Raw genomic sequence first — 23,703 nt, forward strand, 5'->3', positions numbered from 1 at the left:
GACAGTGCTCTGCTGGTTCACCATTTATTCTTGAAACTTACTTAGAAACACTACTGAAGCTGCGACTCTTTTCTTAGTGAAGTTTAACAGAGCCAGAATCTGAATACATCAGTGGTCAAGGTGAGCACCTTGGCTTAAATTAGATCTATATACGCTGATAGTTGCAGTCTCCATGGAGAGTATCTCAGCACTGAGAATGATGAATAAATGCAACTCATGTGACTACCTTGTAGCCTCAGAAGCCAAGAGAGCTATTAACATAGCTGCTATTCCCCACAAAAGCAACATGGATCATTTAGTGCATCTTCTGTCAGACAAATAATTCTTCACAGTCCAAAGCAGGGAAACGAAAATGAAAATTAAAAAAAAGTATCAGTGGGATCAAAAACTAGCACTTTTGGGGCCAAAGTTATGCCTGCTATACCTTTGCTGAGGACAACAGAAATAGCCCTGGAATAAGAGTTGGATGTTTTTAAACATTTTATCACTACATAGATGGTAGAACAAGATTCAGGGAGAAAAAACAACTCTTCTTATCCCTTACAAAGACTGAGATGAAGCCCTGGACTTCACTATTTACAGAACACTATGTAAGCCATCATGAGGTGTTTGTTTTTAACCTCAGCAGCATTTTACCCTGAGAATGTTTTACATAACGTATTGGAAGGAAAGGGCATGAAATTTTTGTTCTTAATCTGCTTTTTCCTGTAGGCATTCTACTACAATTGACAGGTACTTTGCTTTGGAAGACTTTAAAGATCACCTGCATGAACTGATGAAGAGTACTTGGCAGTTAATGACCACACATGGTTATGGGGAATTTAGGACAGAAGAAAGCCGGCACCCCTATGTGCCATGGTACTGCTTGTCAGGAAGGGTTTGGCAATAACTGGGTGAAACAGAAAAAGCTTATGCTAGCATGCAGAAGAAGCTTTTCAGGAGAGTAGAAGCTGATAATGTTAAGTTGAAGGTCAATTTGCATTACGTAGCTGCCATTCCCAGTCATCAGCACAGTGCTGTACAGCTACATATGTAACTGGGTGCATGAGCTATTTTTAGTGGAGTATTTGTCCATCCAAAACCAAAATGTTTTCACAGAATATGTAATGCTAGGACTAGTAATTTTTAATCAGTTTTCACTGATCATTGGTCAATTTAAGAAACACTAATCGTGTGGAGGTGGACTTACAAAGCCTATTTTTGCACAACAGGAGCGTCATCAGAGACCAAGACTTATTTCCAGCAAAGCTTAGCAGGTTCAGAATTACTAGCTAAGGGGACAGCTACCACTGGCACTTGGAAAATACTTTAACTTCATTTGCTATTCCCTCCATATGTTTTTACTTCCTCTGAGATGTGGACACTCCAGTTCTCAGTGACTGAAGGAAAAATCTCTGGTTAAGTGCCAATAACCCAGATCACACTCAGGTGACTTTTACTACTAGAAGGTTGTGTTTAAAAGTTTGTGCCTTCTCCACATCTCACCTTTACAAAACTCATTGTAGCTATTATGTAATTAATGCTGGCAGCATCGTTGTAAGTTAAATAAGGAAACAGAGGTAGACAGACTCTGTAGAGTCTTTCCAGAAAGACTCTGGAGAGAAAAAGTAGTGAGAGAAATAGGGTTGGAAACTAACTGTACTGCACTGGATTTTTACAAGACATCTACAAGCACTCAGTTATTCCTGATGGTGACATTATGAGTTCAGAGCCAGCTTCACAATTCATCAAGCTTTATTGTTTGCTGCTGCTGTTTGTAAAAATCACGCACAGAAAATGCAACAAGAATCTTCCCTGCTGGGGTGTGAACTAGTTCAGAGCTCCTGTAATTGGCCATGGAAAGATGGCCTTCTGCAAAGGCAGGTTTTTTTCTGGTATAAGATCCAGCCCTCAGCTGCTTGTTACCACCTCTTAGCCTAAGACAACTAGTCTTGCAGATCTAGTGGTGCAGATGATCACACTGAGTGCTCCCAAAAAGACTTCATCACACATCATTTGGTTAACTTATGCTGATTACAAAGCTGATCTGATCTAATTCTGCTGATTTTGTACCAAAAGAGTGAAGAGGATTTCTGTTTGCACATCCATCAGGTCAGTTTCCAAAGGTAAAAGAGACATTAGCAGCAGCTCACAGAAGAACCTTTTCTATCAGCAGAGCTGTCTTTATAGTGAACATTCATCTACAGCTTAAAATGCAGATTCATCTGTCATTCTGAGCAATGGTGTTTCATTAGAATACATTAAATATTTCCCCTGTACGTAATATGTTCAGGCATGAAGCTGCCAGTATTCTGTCTGACTCCCTGAAGAAGGCTGTGCACTGGCAAGGACACACACGTACTTCCAAGTATGTAGCTCACACAGAAAAGAGCAAAAGGCCTTTTTTTTTTTTTTAATTAAAGTTCTCTGCATCTCTTTCATGGAAGACATTTTTACACAGAGAGTTCCTGTACTGTTCCAAACACTTGCAGGTCACGAATTAGGCATCAGTAGCTCTGGAAACAAGAAGAAGCAATAATAGCTTCTGACCACATATTTGGGAGAGTAGAAGGTGGGGATGGGGGGTGTGCTTCATTCAGGAGCACAGATTGTGCTCTGCAGACCTCCAAAAAATGGATTTGGGCAACAGTAGATATTTGCTCCTCCTTACATCTCCACAAGTCCTGCCAACATACTGACAGGCTGGTGTCTATTTCCCTGTCTTCAAGAAAATAGATGTCCTCTTTGTGGATGTTCTTTGACTCCAACTGTGCCTTGCCCAGTGTAATGATGGAGACTGGGCTGGTCCATAAAACAGAGGAGTGAATTTGTTTATGAATGATCACATTTTTACTATTCTTCAGCTTGGCTAAACACTAGATCTCTTCCCAAAGGGATACAGCCTGAAGTTTGATGACAGATAAAAGCTATGAATAATGTAGAATAGCAGTCAAAAAAGAAAGATACAGCTTTTGTAGACACCCTGTTTACAGATGTGACAATGGAAGAAATAAGAGGCAGTCCATTTTAAGGCAGTCTATAATTGTGACTACAAAAGAAAGCTTACATAGCTTTCCCTGCCTACCACACGTGACTACCACGGAGAACTTGATTCAAAATTATTTTACTTGTGTTCAGCTGAATTATGTAGCTGTTGAAACTTCCACTTGAGTACTAATATTTTAGCAAATACATTTTTCTACCAGATTTTACTTTTATTAGCACTTGCTAAACAGACAATTGAGGGAGAGGAGCATGATGCAACACAGGGTATTTCAAGTCTTTAAAATACTTTTTTCCATCCAGCACATATACTTGCCTATTTCTTTTTATCCTTCAGTTTCCTAATTTTGTTGAAGAAAAGGGTCACATGTATTATTCAAATCCACCAAAGATAGTGGCCCCCAACTCCACTTTTAAACAGCTAGAATAAAATCTGTCTCCAAGAACAACCAACATGCTATAAAACACTGTAAGGGCTCTGGAAATCACAATATAGAGTCAGGATTTCACAGGTAAGCATTTGGGATAGCGGTGAGAGTCTACTAAGTGTTATCCCCTAAATTTCTCAAAGGAATTTATTTTTTGTCATTTAACAAAGGACACAAACTGTAAACTATCTGAGGTTTTTCAGGAGGATTGTGCATTAATTCTGATTTTCCTAACCAATAAAAATGAGTGACAATAAAATATGTCTCTGTTAAGGAAGAGCTCCTAGCCCTTATCCTGGATAGCTACCACATGAAAGCATTTTGCATATTAATTGGAGAACTAGGTGAAGACATGGAACGAGTAAATACTGCATTTACTAAGAATCTTGTGCTTCCACCACAAGTAATACTGGTAAGAGTATTATCAGATTCAGCTGGCAGAATTAAACCTTCCCTTCGATAATACTTAAGCACAAGGTAAAGCTCACTCTAAAGCAGAGGCAAAAGTTCAGTATACTAAATGAGTCTTGACAGAGCTGATTGACAGAACTTCTGTAATGGATTAATGATTTGTTCAGGGTTTGCAGACGGGGAAGTTGTGATTATCTGCTTACTTTTTACCTTATCATTTTAAGTTGGCACCAGCACAAGACAGCAATTCAAAAGACCTTTTGCCTTGAGCAGTATGAGTACAGTCTCCGTAAACCAACTTGGCAGCTCTCATGTGAATGGCACAGCACTGCAGAGTATTGCCTAGATGTTCAGCTGGTATTAATATGGGCAACCTCACTGAACTCGTCAACTTACTGTCCTTATTGCACTATGTGTATTCATAAGTGATGTATTAACACTGCAGACTATTGTTTCCTTACTCACCATACCAGTGTAAGTTCGGCAGAATTTCTATGATTTATCCTCCACTTACAGGAGTGATTTGCCTTTCTTCCTTCAGGGTGCATCAGTAACATTAACAGATTCTATTTTAATGCAAATATTTACTCTAAAGAATAGAATAGTTTTATATTGAAAAACTCTGTGTTTGTTGTCTTCAACAGTTTTTATATTCTCTGTGACCTGTAGAAAAGTGAAAAGATACTGTTTGCATTCAATGCTACTCACGCAAGTGGAGCACAACTTGGTATATAAGCAGAGCAAATTAAGTTGTCCTGTGTTTTCCTAATGCATCATTACCTGGCTTTACATACACAGCTCTGATTGATTACAACTGACCAAGCAATTATGCAGGTAAAACAGAAAGAATAGTTTCCTGCTCTGCTGGCTTTACAGCACTTCTAGGTTCAAACAGCACAGACCTACAAGAAGCAGGGCAACTAAGTAAGGTGCCATCATTTCCTTAGTTATAGTTCAAAATGGGCCTGGATAAAAAGTCCCCAAATTGTCCTGCTTTTTTTCTGTTGCATTAAAAAAAAAAAATCCAAGGAAGGAAATCCCTTTTGAAATAGCATTTACAAGTTTCTAATAATTGAATCCCTGTATCCGTAATGGAAAAGCTGCCTAACTTTTTCTCTAGTGTGATGAAGAAACAAATGTTTTGCTCTATGATGCTGAACGCTTCAAAGAACACTTTCAGAAGTTTGTCTCTGGAAATTAAAATCCAAACTAGCAGCTTACATTAATTCAAAATTGAGCAGTTGTATTGCCCTCTGCCTTCCAAAAAGTGACCGGCAGAGGCCTACCCTGGGCCATGCTGATTTGTCTGGACAATATTCATCCACTTAAAGCATACATACATTGAATATCAAATGCTAGGATTGTTCAGCACAGTTACTGCTAAAGTTCATTCAAGCAGTGGATCAAACTATGATTGAGAAAGCTAAAAAGTCACATGCTAGTCACATGCTCTCCATCCCCAGACGTTTTTAAGATGAGACTGGATGTGGCACTTAGTGCCATGGTCCAGTACCCACAGTGGTAGTGGATCAAGGATTGGACTTGATGATCTCAGAGGGCCTTTCCGACCCGTCTGATTCTATGATTCCATGATTCTGTGATCCAGTCTCATCCTGAAAACCTCCAGGGACAGCGAATCCACTACCTCCCTGGGCAGCCCATTCCAGTGTCTGACTACTCTCTCCATAAAAAATTTCTTCCTAATATCCAACCTGAAGTTCCCCTGCTAGAGCTTAACATCGTGCCCTCTTGTCCTAGCATTTCAGTCTCTAATGCTTCCTAACTTTTTTCGTCACCTGTTTGAGTGAATGGGTAAAAGACAAAATAAACATAAAGCCATGAGTATATTCCAAATGAAAGGACTTGCATTGTAACAGTTTTGAAAAGTCCTAGCATCAAGGATTTTTCAAACCCAGCCTAGAATCATTCTTTCATGTTGCCAAACAAGGATTTGAAAAAACTACGGAGATACACCTTTCTCCCAAACAATCGCAAAGGTTAATATATTAAAAAAAAAAAAAAGAAATAAAATAAAAAAAAAGGCAAGCAGGTATTCTGAACAATTCATAATGGTGCAAATTAGTCAGTAGTGTTTTGTGACGAGATAAGATTTATGACTCAGGTCATAACTCAAGCTCTTTCTTAAAAGCGGCTCACATGACTGTGACTGCAGCACAAATCACAGACTCCCCAAAGCTGGCACAATTCACTGATAACTGGCAGCAGCTCAGGCTTAGTCCACTTCCACGTGGTAAGAGGATGAAAAGAGGCCAAGGTACTCAAACACCTCATCCCTGAAGATTTCAACACAAGAAATGGGTTCTTAAGGTATTTGCCAAAGACCAAACAACAAGTTTATCACAGAATTGAGAAAAAAAATCACACGTTCTCCTGAGTTCCAGTCTAGGTCCATAATGTAATGCCATCTTTCTTCTTTCATCTGCAGTGTACCTCCTAAGGAGAGCTAGATGGCTCTTTTGATATGTTTCCTTTACTATTGGACTTCACACAGTTGGTTTATTTTTCCTTCCTTTAGGACAGGATTACATAGAATTACATTCAGAATTCTGACTGCAAAATAAGTATTGTTCCAGTGTGCCTTTTTACTAGCCTGAGCTAGTAAAAAGGCAAAGGTATTTCAGGTGTAACCACAGTGCATAACTGAAAGACTAAAACATGAGCCTTCTAGGCAAACAGTCTAATGGATGTTAATATATGTAGAAAAATACAGGGCATTGAAAATGCACCCTGAGTCATTGTAGTTTACTCCAGCAATTCAAACCACAAAGCCAGAAAAGCCCTGACTTTGTCTTCAGTGTTGCCTCTGGAAGTCCCACAACATATTCTGTCCTGCAGAGGAAGTCATACGACATGTGCGGGATTCACACATACACTACAGATGCCATATTTAGCAGAGAAGACTAAAATCTCACTATTAGTCTGTCCTACCAGAGAACATTTCAAAAAGTAAACACTGGGCAGTTTGAACAACCCCTCTCCTGCACCTCCTGTTTTACTTACAGACCAGCTCCTACCACTGTGTCTCTCCAAATCCACATTTGGTAATGCCCAAATGGACCTAATCAGACAAGACAAATCCTCTCCACTCAAGATACTTCTTTTTACTGTGAAAACACATCTTCTAAACTATAGTCTTTTTACATCAGGCAGAACTTCTGCTTCCAGTAACAATACAGTATGCAAACCCACAAATACTCTTTGTTGTATCATTTCCACCTTCAGGAAAGTGTATTACATCATGACTGCTGGCAGTCAGTCACATTGCAGACATCAGGTGTAAGGCTCAGAAAGTAACAGCTCATTTTACAGACTGATTTCAGTACACTAATCTTTAGCACTGAAAACCTCACAGGTTCAGTATTTTCCCCAAGAGCCTTATTTTCTTACTTCAAAAGTTTAACAAAAAACAATTTGGTTGTCTTGAATTAAGTTGCAGTTTTCAAAAACAGCTTCCTGGAAAAAACCTAAAAAGACATTGCTACAATACCCCTCCACGTGCATCAGAAGGGTTAACTATGAAGCACAACGGGCAATGCTCAGTACAAAAAAATGTAAAAGGTAAAATGCAACAGAAATTAAGAGAGCTACAGGTGCTTGAAGTCTGCATTCTGTGAAGAAAGGGAGAACCTTTGAATAGATGTCAGCTGGGCATCAGTCCACATCAAGTGCTTAAAGAAGCTTAAGAATTTACACTGCTGGAATTTCTTAGAGCAGCTTAAAAGGTGCTTTCAGCTCCTTCCTCCTTTAAAAATATGAGAGACCAGGGGTTTTATCACGTGTCTTGTGATATTAAGTTACATACATCTGGCTCCTGGAATCATCTAAGACACAGAGGCCTTACTAAATCAAATTCAGTCCTTACAATCATGGTAAAAAGTCTAAAAAAGGAGTGCTATAGACACGACAAGCACTGGAAGGGAATACACTGTCTGAGCTAGGGAGTGATGATTTCTAAATGTTCTTAGAATTATCTGCAAAATTCTGCCATCAGAAGAACCTTTGATGTATTTTTGATGTATTTTTACTGTCCTCACTCCTTCCTGTTTCATGTCGGCACTTCAGATGAGAACTGCTCCACAAGCAATTACGGGCGCACACTTACACCAGTTCCAGCACAGCATAAAAGCACACACAGAAAAAAATTTTTTCAAATGCCAGACAGTGGGAAATTCTCACAGTTTTAATGTCCATTGTTAAGGCAAACAGTCCACCTCTTCTGAACACTGGACGTTATGACACTGGGCTTTTCTAAGAGCTCTTCCTCCACCTTGCCAAGCAGAGTGAGATGGCAGTCATGTCTGAAATTCATTATTTATGTTCTGCTTGGAAGCCCACACTATGCGAATATCAACACGTTCTCTTTAAGCACCACCACGCTGCCCAGCCTGCTGGGCTGACGTCTGAGACACCTTCATACGGTCAGGTAGTGGTCCCTTCTGTAAGCCTCTCATCTTCGTCAGGACGGTACTATTTTGGAATCCCACAAAGCCGTGCACCTGCTTCCCTCCAGTCCCACGTGGCAGCACACTACAGGCGCTATGGGTAGCGTCACCAAGGGGGATTTTGAGGCGAAATACCCTCACTTTGGCTCCGTGACACGCGGGGCGGATCCCGCCCCCCCCCTTTGCCCGCTCCTTTAGCTGCCTCCCGCCCCGCCTCGCGCTCCCTCAAGGAGCCCCCGCAGCGCGCGGGGAAGGGGGGGTGGGTCCCGTGACGTCACTGGACAGGCCCCGCCCCCCGCGCCTCCGTGGACACGTGCCCGCCCAGACCGCGCGCGACCCCTCGACTGGCGCTGTGCGCATGCGCTAGAGCCCGTTTCCCCCAACCTTGCCCCCCATTCCCACTCGCGCCGTACGTCCCAGAGTGACGTGTGACGCCTTTCCGCCGGCAGTGGGGGCGGGGGCAGGAAGGAAGTCCGCAGGCCCGCCGGTCGCAACCTACCCCGCTAGCGCCCGGCGCCGTGACGTAACTTGACGGACAGCCGTTGCAACCAGTCAGAGCTCTAGGGGCCGGCAATTGATTGGTTGTCGCGAGGGGGCGGTGGGTCCCGCGCGCCGGCATAGGTTGGTGGCGGCGGCGCCGGGTTACATAGGGCGGAGTACGGCGTGTCCTTGGGCACAGACCGAGCGGGAGGTGTCGGAGTGCGGTCACTGGGTCTGAGGGCGCAGCGAGGCAGCTGGGCAGGCAGGTGCGGGCACTGGCCGGGGATAGCCGGGCTGTGTGTGGGGGCGGCGAGCGCCGGGCGGGGAGCGCGGGGAGCGGGCGGCGCGCCCGGTGCGCCCGGTGGTCCTGAGCCCCATTCCGCCTTCCGGGGCCGCGGCCTGAGGCGGTGGCCGGGGGGCAGAGGAAGGTCACGGCGGGGCCGGGCGGCCTCACGACGGGCCGGGACCTGGAGGAGAAGCCCAAGGTCAGCTCGGCGCAGGGGGAGCCGGGGCCACGCGGCGCGGGCGCCCTTGGGCGCTCCCGCCAACAGGGACTCTGGGGTCATCCGGGGTCGCGGGGACAATCCGGTGCCCGCCGCCCTCCGGCCCTACTGGTGCGCTTTTCCCGCTGGAAAGGAAAGCCTGCGAACAGTCCTGTGCTTTTACACGGGGCTGCTGGTCACCAGGAAACTCTCCTGTTCCAGGTGTACGAGCTGTATGTAGGCGTTGTGTTAAGTTTGCTCTTCACAAGCTGTCGTCGTGCCCTTCAAGCGCCGTGGGGCGATTTGTCTGAGGGAAGGCTTTTCCTGCTCTTCAAGCATGTTTAACACCTTGATATCTTATACGTAGTTCTGTACTAATTTTCAAACCCAGGAGCTATAGCTTGTGGATACACCGTGTGCTGGAGAATTCCCAGGCCCACGGGCAACAGATGTTGGTTTTGTAAACCAGCGGGGCACTTTTAAAGTTTCTGTTCGGTCGCTGACCTTGAAATGGCAATACTGACCTCTGTGTGCTTGGTCTAGTGCTGAAAATGGGAGATATCGAGAAGGGCAAGAAGATCTTTGTCCAGAAATGTTCCCAGTGCCACACAGTTGAAAAGGGAGGGAAGCATAAGACTGGACCCAACCTGCATGGCCTGTTCGGACGCAAGACTGGACAAGCTGCAGGCTTCTCATACACAGATGCTAATAAGAACAAAGGTAAACTTAAAGCTGCTCTTTTGAGCTAAGGAACAAAAATACTGAGTTCTCGATGATAGTTCTAGAAGTACTAAAATCTGCCAAAAATTAAAATAATAAACACACTTATATTCTTGTTCTCGCTATTGTTTCAAAGTCATTAACTATCTTCTTCTTCCTTCTCTCTAGGTATCACCTGGGGTGAGGATACTCTGATGGAGTATTTGGAAAATCCAAAAAAGTATATCCCAGGAACAAAGATGATTTTTGCGGGTATTAAGAAGAAGGCTGAGAGAGCAGACTTAATAGCATACCTCAAAGATGCCACTTCAAAGTAAAAGTTATCTGCTGCCTTATTTATTTCACAAAGGAGATGGCAATGGAAATGTCTGTGATGGTTTTTAAACTTTCTATTTTTACATGTACTGTGTCTAACCTGAAAATCTGTCTGACCCATCAGATAACCTTGCTCACGGTGGGTCACTGGAGTACAAACTTGTTTGGCAGCCATTAACTTAACAGAAACTATGTAATTGGTTTCATGATCATAAAAATTAAAAAAACCCACAAAAAAAACAAAAAGCATTTCCTGCCTCTTCATTGTTTAAAAAAATGTATATAAATAATCAAATGAGTAATTGTCAGCAGCATAGTAGCTTTGACAGCCCAGCTCTTTCAGATTAAAAAGCAGGGTGGTTTTTGGCATCTTCCACCATGCATCTTCTGCTATATTACTTTAAAAACTTAAACCCACCAGCGAAACAAGAAAGACTTTAAAATGCTCAACCCCAACATAATATTTTTCTAAATTTAATCAGTGCTAGGTGTTGCAGTATATATTAATCTGTCTAAAGCTTGCATTAAAAATGCATTTCATCTGATTTAAGTATTTGTGAAATAGCAGTTGTGCCCAGCCACTTGTCTTTTATCTGATGGAAGTATGTTACCTGATTCATCCAGACTTGACACTGCATGCACCACTCCCCTTCAGAAACATCTTCAGTTTTGAAGTGTTATTGAAGCCCTTTGTTGAGTAAATCTTCTGAAAACAGCCATTCTTAGTGTAATGAATAGAACAGAAAAACATCCTGATCTGGAAATACAAGTGCTAAAGACCAAGCTGAGAGTTATTTAATCTTCTTAATTCAGCAGAAGCGTTCACCTACAATCTTGTTACTATTTCAGATGAAGGGGTACAGGAATGAATGTGCTGGTAGACTTAAAAACGAATGGTCTTCCTCTGTGCCTGGCTGTAGCCTGTCATTACTTCTGAAGGTTCTGTTTCGCCCATTGTAAAGCATTTTTAACGTTTTAAGTGGGTTTTTTTTTTTTCATACTAAGCAAGTTGTTCAGAAGAATGTATTTACTGTGTACCAACAGTAAGGCATAACTTGGAGCAATCAATACTGTAAATTAAAAAAAAAAAAATTAAAGTTCTTTTACTGTGTGTGTCTGGAATTAAGTGAAAAACTGTAGGTACCCAGGTTTACATCATTAGGAAACCAAATAAACAAAAGCTCCATGTGAAAAAAAAGTAAATGCTACTTGAGTTGGTGGGAGAAATACTTAAAAGCGTGACAGAGTTAGAAAGTATTTTGGACTAGAACCAGCAAAGCTTTTTTATCAATGTGCTCCTTAACAGCACTTTTGCTGTGATTCCCAAGTAAGAAGGGAGTTAAATCAAGGTAGCTTGAAAGCTGTAGCTGTACTGTAGGGTGGACTGAGTTGAATTATATCAAATAGAATAGTGTGCTTAGGGCCTAAGCTTCAAAGAGCTGTTATACAAAATTAAGCATGAAAAGAACTAAGATTACTAACAATGGTCTCAGTGGTTGCTACCATATGTGTTGTGATTATTTTTTCTTTCCAAACTAACTTGCAAGCACCATTTCTTACAATTAGGGAGACAGACAATATTAACCAACAACAACTTCTTTTACTAGAAGCTTGTTAAGAGAGAGCTTCAAATTGCAGTAGTTTATTACTGTTCCAGTTTTCAGAAGTGATGTTTATCAGCACCTTTATGGCTGTGCAGAACTTAGTTTTCTCTGTGCCAAAATCCTGATAGAGCAGTTGTAGATACAGAATGTAACCATACCCAACTCTGCAGAGTTCTAAAATGGTTATGGTGGATTGCATGGAGAGAGTTGTGACACTCTGTTCTGTCAGCACCTTTATGAGGTCAAAAAAGACCATGATCTCTAAGTTCCTCTTCTCTACAACTTGTTTCTTCTCCAGATCAATTAGAGAAGAGTATTTTTTGGTAAGGTGCCATTTAATTCTGCACAGGCAACCATTTACAAAAAGTAAGCTACCTATCCTCAGAAAAACTTCAGGAAGAAGCAGAGTGGTCCTTTGCCCAGAGTAAGCAGGGAACACAGTTGAGCTTGGCTGTTCTATCTGTACCTCAGAGACCTTGGTACAAAGAAAAGTGCTGCTTATATGTACCACGGAAGAGGGAGAAAATGTAGCTTTTAATTTTAGACTGAGCATGCATCCTTGTTTACATTTTAGGGAAAAGGCCCTTCAGACCTTTAGAATGTCATCTTTTTATGTATACAGCCCTAGACAGCCCTATACATAAAAGATTTGTTGTGGGTGACTCGCAGCCGTTTGCCACCGGACAAACACAATACTGTGGTGTTTCTAGTATCTGATAAAGAATACTGAAACAGAAGGAGGTTAGACTACCACTTCTTGAGGTAAGTCTCAGTGCAAGGGCTTGGGTGGGTTCTTCACAGGGTGGGAAGCAGATATCCAGGTCAGTTGTGTAATCAAGCTTCAGTTCTTTGATTTCTGGTTTATATTATAGAGTAGGAGGAGTGGGGTTTGCCTTTGTTTTATGAAGTACCACGTTTAGTGGTTTTCTTTCTGACAGTGGTATCAGTCTAGACACTTGGCATTTCAGTAGTTCCTTTACAGTTCCAAATAAGGGAATCAAGGCACCATTGCCAAACATTGCAACATCTCATAGAAATGATTCTTGGCTACTAGTTTATGGCTTTGGTGGGGCATGCCTTTAAAACTGATCTTGTAATATTTTCACATGTACTTATGCAAAGGAATGAAGATTGTCAATAATGAGAGGAAAAGGTAAAATCCAAAAGTACACCTTTTCACAGTATGACTTCAAAATAAGTAGGATACTTTAAAAATTATAACATCTATTAGTTAGGCATTCCATTGAAGTTTAGTGATACAGAAGCTATTTTGTTTATTTAGAGTCTTAATTCAAGTGTAACCACTCTACAAACAACTTAACTTGGGAAAGTTCCATTTGTTGCTGCCTATCCAGTTGTAGATAATTGCTTCAGTTAAAGATGTGTTCATTTTGATAGATCTTGTCTTGTATAGGATTATGTAATACTTTCTGTTTTTTCAGTGTAAAATACAGTATCAGTGATCCAAAAGAAGTGTGATACATTATGCTTCTTTTGTGGGGAAGAACAAAAATTAAACAACTAATAGATAAAAATTAGATATTCTAGTCTCTTACATATATCAAAGACCATTGAGTTGCACACATTTACCTCTGTATTAAGCCTTGTCATTTGCCTTTATCCAAAACACATCCTAAAAACTCTTCCAGGGTCAAAGCCAACAGAAGTCTCTGTTTTACTGCATACAGGATGAGTTGAACCATTTCAAACTGATGTCCTGAAAAGCAGGTTATTCTGGGAGGTGAGCAGCCCAGAGCTAGCAGTAGGAAATGTTACGCTGGGGAAGGATGTGAAATCCTGTCCCCTCCCGTGCTGCAGTGGCTGAGTCAGGACTCCAGATAATTGTCACTATCTGCTCATGATTCAGAGCTTGCATGTAAGTACTTGCACGTTTTTTTCCAGGATTGTTCTTTTGATCTAAAATACAGAAAATATGGTCGCCTTTTGAATATTAGTTTCTGGTTAGAGATCTCACAGGAGATAAGAGACATGGATGATGTTTGCTTCTGTGACATGATACAGATTCACATCCCCAAGTTTCCAGAAGGCTGAATTCACCACCAAACTGAACGTATGTGCTGGAAAGAAGATGCTCTATGCCTCTGTTGGAGCTGTCATTATGCAAAAGGAGAGCTAGAAAGAAAATTAGCAAAGGAGGAACTAACTATAGCAAAGTGTTCAAAACACATACCTTGGAGCAGGGGAGGTATATTCTTTCCAGATTGTTTATGCATGTAATTTTAAACAGTGTTGGATAAAAATAAACCTGGCAGTAGAAATCAGAAGTTATTACTCTGGTGGTTTTACATCTCATTAAAGCTGTTCAATGCAGCTTGCTTATGCAATGTGAGCCTCTGCCTTGTATCTTTCAGAATCACCCACTCTCCAGATGCATCTTCCCCTTCTTATGTTAAAGTGTACTTCTGTATATAAGGCTGTGCTTGCTGTCCCCATCTTACCACACTGCCAGATTTTGGTCATAAGCACTCAAATCAAAAGCTGTTATTGGAAACGCTGAGTAGTGTTCTCACTCTTACAATAATCTGCAGAAATTCACTGCTGATGGTCCCATTCATTCGTGAGAGTTTGATGACAATTTCTTTTTAAGATGTCTGATGATTCTTAATCTATGGGACAATGCCTTTTATTGATCTTCTTTAATTCTAAATTTTTAATAGACCTAACTAAAGAAGGTAGCTTTTACCTGCACTATACCTCAGGATTGTTTGGGGTTTTTTTGGTATGAGATGCAGTGTGGTGATGTGAGCATTCCCTGATGTATAATGCTTCTAGACAAGTAGGGGAAAGATGCATCACATACACTGAATTTTAAAAATATCATTAGTGTCACCTACGTGTCACCAGTACCCTCAAGAATCTGGTGCTCTTGCTTACCTAGGTTTCATTGCAAGAATATGCCTATGCTGACTGTAAGCTGTAACCTGAAGGCATGTCTCATATTTCTCTTTCCACTGCTGATTTGTTAATTGGCAAACAGAGAGGAAAGGAAATCAGATTTCTCCATACCTTGCCATGTTTCCTATAGGACTCCTGTCATTTTATTTCCAGTTATTCTGTCAGTTTATTTGCTATTAATCACGGAATCACAGAATCATTTAGGTTGGAAAAGACCTCCAATATCATTGATTCCAACCTTCGACCAAGCACCACCTTGTCAGCTAGACCATGGCACTAAGTGCAAACAACATCCAGTTGTTTCTTGAACACCTTCAGGGATGGCGACTCCACCATCTCCCTAGACATTCTGTTCCAATGCTGAACAACCCTATCCACGAAGAAGTTCTTCTTGATGTCCAACCTAAATGGCCCCTGGCACATCTTGAGGCTGTGTCCTATCCTCCTGTCACTAGAGAGAAGAGACTGACCCCCACTTGGCCACAACCTCCTTTCGAGTAGTTGTAGAGAATTACAAGATCATCCCTGAGCTTCCTCTTCTCCAGGCTAAACAACCCCAGTTCCCTCAGCTTTTCCTCATAGAACTTACTCTCTAGATCCTTCACCAGCTTCGTTGCCCTTCTCTGGACTTGCTTCAGCACCTCAATGTCTTTCTTGTAGTGAGGGGCCCAGAACTGGGCATGGTACCTGAGGTGTGGCCTCACCGGTGCTGGGTAAAGAGGAACAATCACTTCCCGGGCCAAATACTAGATATTAGATCTGGAGTCCTTCCAGTGGTATTTTTATAGGAAAGGTACCACATTTTCAATTCCACAAATCTTTGCCATAAAGAATTATCGTAATTATCATGTACAAATTGTCACTGGTTGGCTACCCATCTGGTCTTTCTCTTCTTCATTTTATGTTACTATTAAAATTTATACTTCTTTTATACTGTCTGAACTGCAAACAGCTTCTTGTACTTTACTATTCAGATGTCTTTAATTTACACATCTCTTAACTCTGTAGTGGGCTTTAAAAAAGTTTCCAGTTAAAGACTTGAAAAATCCTTTTGTGTTGTTTCAATTTTTTTTATTTATTTTTTTCTTAATTCACTGAAAACGGTTCGGTTTCATCTGGGTACCCAAGAAAATGTCTTTTCTTGTGAGCCTCAGAAACATACTTCCAAAAAACAATGATGGAAGTGTGGAGAAACGTCTCCAACTGGCAGCATTTGATCGGTTTCTTGCTTACACCCAATGAACAGGAGAGGGAGCCAATGTACTAAAAAGCTGCAGAAGAATTGTAACCTGCACTTGAAGGTAATTTTAAACAAACCTCGGACAGTTTGAAAAACGAATTTCATTTGTACAAGAAGCGGTTTTAATGTAAGTGCTCAGCAAAAAGCACTGAAGGTGATTAGTACAGCTGAACGCATCGGTTTTTCTGCAGTAAGTTTGGGTTATTCTGAAGTCCTAAGCCGATTCATGTTTTATATTTCATGAGGCTAGCTCGAGTTTGAAATAGCCTGTATTAAATTTCAGTCTATTGAAATGGTAAAAGATTCAGTTAGCAAAATGTTTCTTTCTGACTTCTCAAAAGAATCTTAAATCAAAGGTGACAATCTCTAATGCATACTCTGGCTTTGTTCCTACTGTGGAGCTCACTTTGATGTCATCAGTTGAAGTATTAAGCTTGAAATGGACATACAGGTTGTAATATAGTTTCTCCACTAGCAGTTAGACAGGTACATGGTGACCTTTGTTAACAAAAATGCACTTTAAATCTGTTTCTAATACTATTTTATGGATGGTGCTTGATGACAGTCTCATTACTCTGAAAACTGATGTTTTGTAATACTCGTGTAGCTAAATTAGCATTGTTACTATTATTTATTGCTATTTGTAACCTTGAGTCAGAATTTTACTTAGCTGGAGTATTTCTCATGAGGATATCAATGGTAATTATTTAACCATCAGTATGGATTTTCTGGCGCGTGCCTGACCATGAAGCCTTTGCAATTCTTCAAAAGACCATGTTGCCTTTTTTTCCTATCAATTCATGGTCAATGTGTATGTTACAAGTTAAGCTTCTTTTGCAGTGCCTAACTCTACCAGGAACAGTCTGATCAGACATTAATAATTTAGCTCATATATGTGTTTGCTGTCACTCTGAACTCTCAGAAAGACAGCATCTCTCTCTGTACCAGCATTCAATGACATATCAGAAAAATCTCCCCACAGAGAGGTGCAATTGCTGTTGAAAGATTCTTCCACATCAGAAAATCTATCAAAAACATAGGGTAGTCTTCTACAAATGAACAGGGTCATAAGATATAAATCAAGATGACACAAATGAAGCAAAGAAAGGGGAAACAAAGTGGAAATTAAACAAAGTTAGTACAGGGTGACGTATTATATGTTCAGCAGGGACAAAGACTCACCTGTGCTTTCACCTATTGAGCTAGGTATTACAGTATGAAAGGAAAGGCACTGGAAACCCAGAAGTAACAAAAACCAGACTTGTCTATCTTCAGTGGAAGGTTTAGAGGGGGTGGATGGGTGGGGTGTGCATTCAGTGAGTATATCCTTTGGTTGGATACCTTTAATTTTGCTTCAGCTAATTGAAGTCATCCAATTGAAGCTACCTGGCTCCAGCAGTCTGCACTTTGCTTCCACTGATTTTGCTGATATATTTTCCATGTTAGCAGATCAGCCAGCTGAGAAATGGTGTGATGTTTACTCAGTGCACATATCAAATGATGTTTTGCAGGGCTGGGAGCTCTGATTCTTCAGTAATGCCAGAGCCGAATGTCACCACTGACACAACATGCTTGAGTTACACTGAAGTTCATGGCATAGCTTTAAAGTTTGCTCCAGCTTCAGATCTTACCTGAAAAGTACAGGTCAGTAACCTTCAGTAGACATGGTGAATATACTATAGATAAAAGGGTAACAAAAGGGGCTCTAGCACAGGAGAGAGTAGTCACTCAGTTGAGTCAGGATGAAAAAGAGCCTTTGTTTTTTAGCCGGATTGTATAAAAAGTACTGATAAGGAGCTTGGCCTAAATTACATTTACATTGCCAATATATTTTGTTTTAAATTTAAGGATGCTAGTTCTCTGAGCTGCTCTGTGCCAATCTAGAATGCAACTGAAAGTCAAGTCATCGTGAAAGCCTCCAGAAGTGAAGATAAAAGGACCCAAAGCCTAATGAATCTACATCTACTGCAGTGCAATCTTTCTGGCTCTTTGCCTGTCTGGCTCTTTAACACCAGTTTTCAGTTTCTAGATAGTGCAGCCTGATGTTCTGACTGATCAGTTTTAGCCAAATTTTTGTTTTTCTCTCAGAAAATGGTTTCCAATAATCTTAAGATTTCAAGAAAACTATTCCTTTGAGAAAGCAGTTGGTTTTATTTTTCTGATACAATCAAATCAATGCTATGTATAGCACTGGTGCTATTGCCAGGAAAGCAGAAGGAAAGGTCACAGTGAAGTCTTCTCCCACTGCCTGAGTGAGCTGGGATACTCCCCTCCAAGGGCTTCACACCACGACCCAAAGACAGCACTGTCACGAGTTTTGCACCCGTGACAGTTTGGTGTCTGGCAGCTGGAGTGCTTTTGCTAATAGCTCTGGGAAGCCTTTCAGAGTCCCATGTTCCCTCCTAAAAAAACCAGGGTAAAACGGGATGGACAAAGAGACAGAAACTGTTATCAATTTGTGCACTGTGATGTAGAGGTTCAGTCTGGGGGAGTTTCCTGTTTGGGATGGTATGCCAAGAGATGTTTTTCCACCCAGATTTATCTTAAATCTTAACCTTCCCACTGCCCGTTACCATTAATATCTGCCACCCCTCAACTCCCCTCAATGCAGCTCCTTTTCCTGCATGGTTGCAGCAGTAACCTCCAGTAACCAGGTCTCGGACACGCTTGACTTCTTCAAAAAGGGGGACAGCCTCCACTGATCTTCCAGGTAGGTGTAATTTTCTTTCTACTATGTTAAAATTTCCAAACATCCTTTCTTTCTCACCTTAGGGTTACAGAGTTGGGTTTTTAAAGCACAGCACAGGATCTTAGAGTCACTAAGATCAGTGATTCCTTAGCTAGTCTTCAGATTTTTCCAGGTCTTTCTTGGGCAATCCAATCACTCATTTGCTTAACTGAAAGAGTTGGGATCCTCATTTTCTGTAAGCTCTTCTAAGTTTAGGGGGATGTTGTTTTTTTTTTCTTCTAAATTGTTTGTTTGTTATTTGTTTGTTCATTTGTTTTGCAAGAACTAAGAGGTTTTAATTCAGAGAGTCTCTGAATGGCCCAGCCAGCCCCTTCCTCATGCGAGAATATAATAACATAATCATAAGGGCTTTCCTTTTTTTTTCCATTTGTCTAACTGCTTGAAGTTGATCCTGAGGGACTTCAAATACAAGGTAATTATTGGGTAAGTATTTCTTATTACTTCATCTGTGGAAGTTCACTTCATTGGTGCACATCATATGCTCAATTTCTCTTTATCGACCTAATGTAATAAGAGAGCTTGAAACTTCCCTGAAAAGAATAGTAAATATCAAGTGTATGTTTTATGACAGTACTCAACATCAAAAGGTTTCAGAGGCAGATTTCTTAACTTTCAGTAGCACAGTTGCATAAGTTCTAAATAAAAGCTTTATAGTAGCATGACGAGAATCTTTAACTTGGAGTTTCATATTAGAATAAGCAAATATTAATGAAAGTCTGAAATGTTTGATCCTCTGGTGACCCATCCTGCTTTCCTTTGCTGTCTACAGCTATTACAGATACATGTCTCCAGAGAATCAAATAAATGGTTGTAGTCATTGCTAAAATATTCAACCAGAAGATGTTTGGTTTAAGCTATTTTTAACGGAGTACCTGCATAAACACAATCACTTGTTCATTTTTCTTTTATTTTTGTTTAACTGAGGTCCTTCTCTCTCACACACATGGAGGGTAGCATAGGAAAGAGAGGGGCTTGTGAACTCTGCTATGTAGAGCTGTTTCCCATAGCTCTGGATGTACTCCATATGGGTGAGACTCTGTCCTGTGACTTGTTCATGCCTACAGTTTCTTTCCAGCCACAGAGGAAACCTTCTCCCTTTTCATGAAGCCACCTTTTAAAGGAAGGCCTGTTATTTTGTTACCTAAGCCTATGTTTTCCAGTAAATGTAGGTGGAATCAATCTGAGTTTGTACAGTCTTGTGGCTGTCTCTGAAACTTTCTTTGCAAGTTTTAAGTGGTGCAGGCATTTTATTTTACAAGTAGAAGCAAAGTTTTAACTACTCTCAGGAATGGTATGCACTTAAAACTGTAAAATTGTATGCTTCAAACTTTTTAACTGTGGGCAAATATGCATTTGTTTAAAATTTGCAAGTAGGTGGATTTTTTTCTGTCTTGCCAAGCTTTGTAGGAATTACATAGCCCTACAAGCAATTTGTAAGTATTTTATAGACTTTGGTGAGTTCAGAAATGCTACAGCTTTTCTCTTATGCTTTAATGCATATATGAGACCGTGAATCTGCCAGTATGTCTAATTGCAGAAAATGCAAGTACCAGGAAGTCTACACAAGGTGTACAAAGTATGCCAGAAGTGTGAACTTCACTGTTTCTTTCCTGTCAGTTTGAGGAAGACCAAGGTCTTAAAAAATTGTAGGTGTCAACTAGAAATTAATGTGGCCACGTGTCTCACACATCTGCCTGAAGTTTGGCTCTTACACCCAAACTTCGTTAGAAAGGGTTTACTCTCCATATTTACCTTGTTTTTATTTCCCTGCCACCATGACCAAAATTAAAACCTCATCTGGGGGAATTTCATGTGTATACCACTGTATTAAAGCATCTCAATAGGGGCTTGCAAGGCTGGTGCATATATATATATATAATATATATATATATGTGTGTAGTTTTGGGCTTTTGTTTTTCATCTTTGATTGCTTCCATGGATTTCTTTCTGGATTATTCCTCTGTAGCTTCAAAGTTTGGCTCAGAAAAGCTCAGAGGCCAATATTTGTATTCCTTGTTTGAATTCCATGTTATGGAAGACATAGCAAAGGCAGCCCAGTAATTAAAAAGTGAGTGTTTACTGATGTTACATTGAATCTCATGCAACAAGAAAAGCTAATTTAATGACAACAACTTTGGTTTAAGAGACATCCTATATATGGAATCCAAGATTTATGTCCTAGAAGGATCAACTCTTCATCCTTCATTTGTCCAGCATTAAATAGTCCATTGAGAAGAGCTTGTCTACAATGAATGGATGATGAACCTCACCCCATCCCCAGCCCAGTTCCTTCTGATAAAGTTGTGGTGTCTCTATTCTCTTTGAATGAAGTCTTGTTTTTGGTTTTACTCTGCTGTTTGCTCATCAGTTTCTGTCTCCAATATATATATGTATATATATGTGTGTGTGTGTGTGTGTGTGTTCTATACTCTCGCTGCTTCACAGTTTATGTACAGATAACAAGAAATTAAGTCTGCAACATATAAGTTACTTCAATAATAATTGCATCGGTGCATCAGACTCAATGTGATTATTTTTTATAAGTAATGGTCCCTAGTAATTCAGAATTTATAAATAGGATGTGGGACAAAGATATCTAGCCCAGAACAATGTTTTCAGCAATCCTGTTTTTGCAGCTCCTTTCCTACTATTCAGATGCATTTTCTTGATTTGTGTCTGAAGCTCAGGAGGAAAATAATCAGCTTTTGTGGGATTTAGACATTATAGTGCTTCTCTGTTTCTAAGCACTCAAGTAATAAAGGCTTTGTGAATTATCTCCAGCGTACAGTATTACTATCTTTCCAAAACTGTCATTGCAGTTGAGTTTAATGGCTACTCTACAACTTAGGAGCAGCTATGAAAATCAAAAAGGATGGCACCACAATTACAGACTAAAATCCAGAAAGCTGCAGTTCTTGCTCCAAGAAAAATATTGAATGCATTAGCAGAACATGACTTCATTAACAGCATTAAAAGTTATCATTTATGGGAAGGCAAGCTCGACTTTGGCACGCATTTCAGTGAATGACAGCAACTTTTTTAATATTTCAACTAATATGCATTGACAGATAGCTTAGGGTAGCAGGTCTAAAAGCATTTAAGATTACAGCAATGTTCCTTAAAATAATATGAAGAATTGTTACTGCACTAATTTTTTCATTTTAAAAAGACATTTTGCAGATTGTTTTGTGTATACTAATGTTCATATAAAATTAAAACCACAGACATGTCTCCTAGGTAATTATGCTCAGTACCTTTCTAAAAATACAGTCTTTTAGACTTTTTTTTCTTCACAGTAGAAAAAGAAACATATTCTAAATTTTGCTACTTTGTGACTGTTATAATTTTGTTTAGAGTTGACTCAGTTTTGGGACTGGGGGAGTTGGATTTTTTCCTTCTGCTTCTCCTCCATCCTCACGTCTATATGTGAAACCTCCATAATTCTCATCAGTCCTTTCTTCAGCCCTGGCAGGATTTGTTGATAATCTCTTATTTCTATCTAGCCTTCAGTGAGTCCTCTCCTAGGCTGCTGCCACTGCTACTGCCACACTGAGGTTTAGCTCTTGTGACATTATCCTTCTGGAAACAGCAGGATAGATTTCTTGGATTTCTGCAAGCCACCTATCTGAGTAAGAATATACCACTCTGTAGTTCAAACACTGGTATTGTCTCCTGAGCCAGCAAACCAATATTGATAATATTTCTTAGCTGTTTTGACATTTATTATTTTTTCTCTTCAATCTCATGATTGTTAAAAGAATAGTTGCTACAATTTTGATTTAGGACAGCATCATTCAATGTTTGAGAAAATCAAGATCAATTTCAATTAAGCTTTTCAAATTATCTTTTACTTACAGAAAAAGAAAATCAAAGTGGGTAGGAATGCTATTGTGTCTCTGAGGATTTCTTGTTTACAATTGTAAGTCTTGATTCTTTTCTGTTTTACAGTGATACGAATGAGGCATAAATGTTAGGCAGAATGTAAATGTAGACTGATATAAAAGCAGGGGGGAAGGATGAAAGAATTTGGGCCTACAGTGGGCAAAATAGAGAGTATTTAGATACAGATAGAGTGCATGATCTTCAAAGCAGGGAGGGCAAAACCAGAAGATCCGTGAATCTGAAGTGGACGGGAGTCTGAACTCAGATCCTGCAGGAAAGCACAAGAGGTAGCTGATTTGATGTCCCTTCCCAGTCTTGCAACAATTACGTGTTTCCAGATATGCCTCTTTGGACAGGAAGATATACAGGTAAGACGTTTGACAGACAGAAAGAGAACATAATCATGTGATGCAAGCCTTCTCTCCAGCTCCAGGGACTGAGAAAGGAAACGAAAGGCGGATACATTGTTCCCCTGTCCTAACTGGTTCTGGCTGGCTGCGGAGGCCAAACCCACCTTGCCATACTTGAGAATACCCAGGGAGTTTCTGGAAAACAGGAGAGCCTCTCAGCAGCTGCGTTGGCTGAGGTGTTGCAGATCCAGCAGGCCCTGCCTTTGCTGTGCCTTGGAGCAGCTGACATAGAGCAGACTTCTCTCCGAGGCAGTTAGAGAAGTCATGCAAGCCTCATTTGTTGTCACCACATGTCAACAGAGTAAATAGCCTCTTCTGTAATGGAGCTGGGCACTCCTGCTGTCATACTAAAGGGAATGAAAAATGAAGTTTAAAGAAATTTGTGAAGAAAGGAGAAAAGTAAATAAAGTCAAGGTAAATTCAAGCCTGTTCTTCAGCTCATTACAGTGAGAAGAGTGTGGACAAGATATCAGCAAGTCCTGGAGAGAAGGAAAAGGGCACTATGACAGTTAACAGTGGGCAGTGGAAGTGCATGGAATATTCACTTTCTTGTTCACATCTAAATTTCTACTAATGTTTTCAACAATAATGGCCATTAAACAGCAACACATATATACGCGA

At 40.5% G+C, this 23,703-nt stretch overlaps 1 protein-coding gene and 1 long non-coding RNA gene across 3 annotated transcripts in view; both read left to right on the forward strand.

Annotated features, from left to right (window-relative positions):
- Window positions 1-8,926: 8,926 nt before the first annotated feature.
- On the forward strand, window positions 8,927-13,417 carry LOC113996958 (cytochrome c). 2 transcript variants are annotated; one of them, XM_027738415.2, is made up of 3 exons: window positions 8,927-9,030; window positions 9,790-9,966; window positions 10,135-13,355. In XM_027738415.2, the coding sequence occupies exons 2-3, from the start codon at window positions 9,798-9,800 to the stop codon at window positions 10,281-10,283; spliced, it is 318 nt and encodes a 105-aa protein (XP_027594216.1). In that variant the 5' UTR covers window positions 8,927-9,030; window positions 9,790-9,797; the 3' UTR covers window positions 10,284-13,355. The 2 variants fall into 2 exon arrangements, with proteins under 2 accessions (XP_027594216.1, XP_027594218.1); XM_027738417.2 differs by having other exon boundaries at window positions 8,945-9,026; window positions 10,135-13,417.
- A 2,029-nt stretch (window positions 13,418-15,446) lies between these two features.
- Window positions 15,447-23,703, forward strand: part of LOC113996959 — a 29,025-nt gene continuing 20,768 nt past the window's right edge. The window contains exons 1-3 of the long non-coding RNA XR_005567118.1: window positions 15,447-17,685; window positions 18,653-18,751; window positions 19,176-19,213. This is a non-coding gene — a long non-coding RNA (uncharacterized LOC113996959). The remainder of the gene's footprint in view (window positions 17,686-18,652; window positions 18,752-19,175; window positions 19,214-23,703) is intronic.

The sequence above is a fragment of the Pipra filicauda genome, unplaced genomic scaffold (genome assembly GCF_003945595.2).
Source record: "Pipra filicauda isolate LSUMZ 115617 unplaced genomic scaffold, ASM394559v2 scaffold88_size2543281_pilon, whole genome shotgun sequence".
Taxonomy (NCBI): Eukaryota; Metazoa; Chordata; class Aves; order Passeriformes; family Pipridae; genus Pipra; species Pipra filicauda.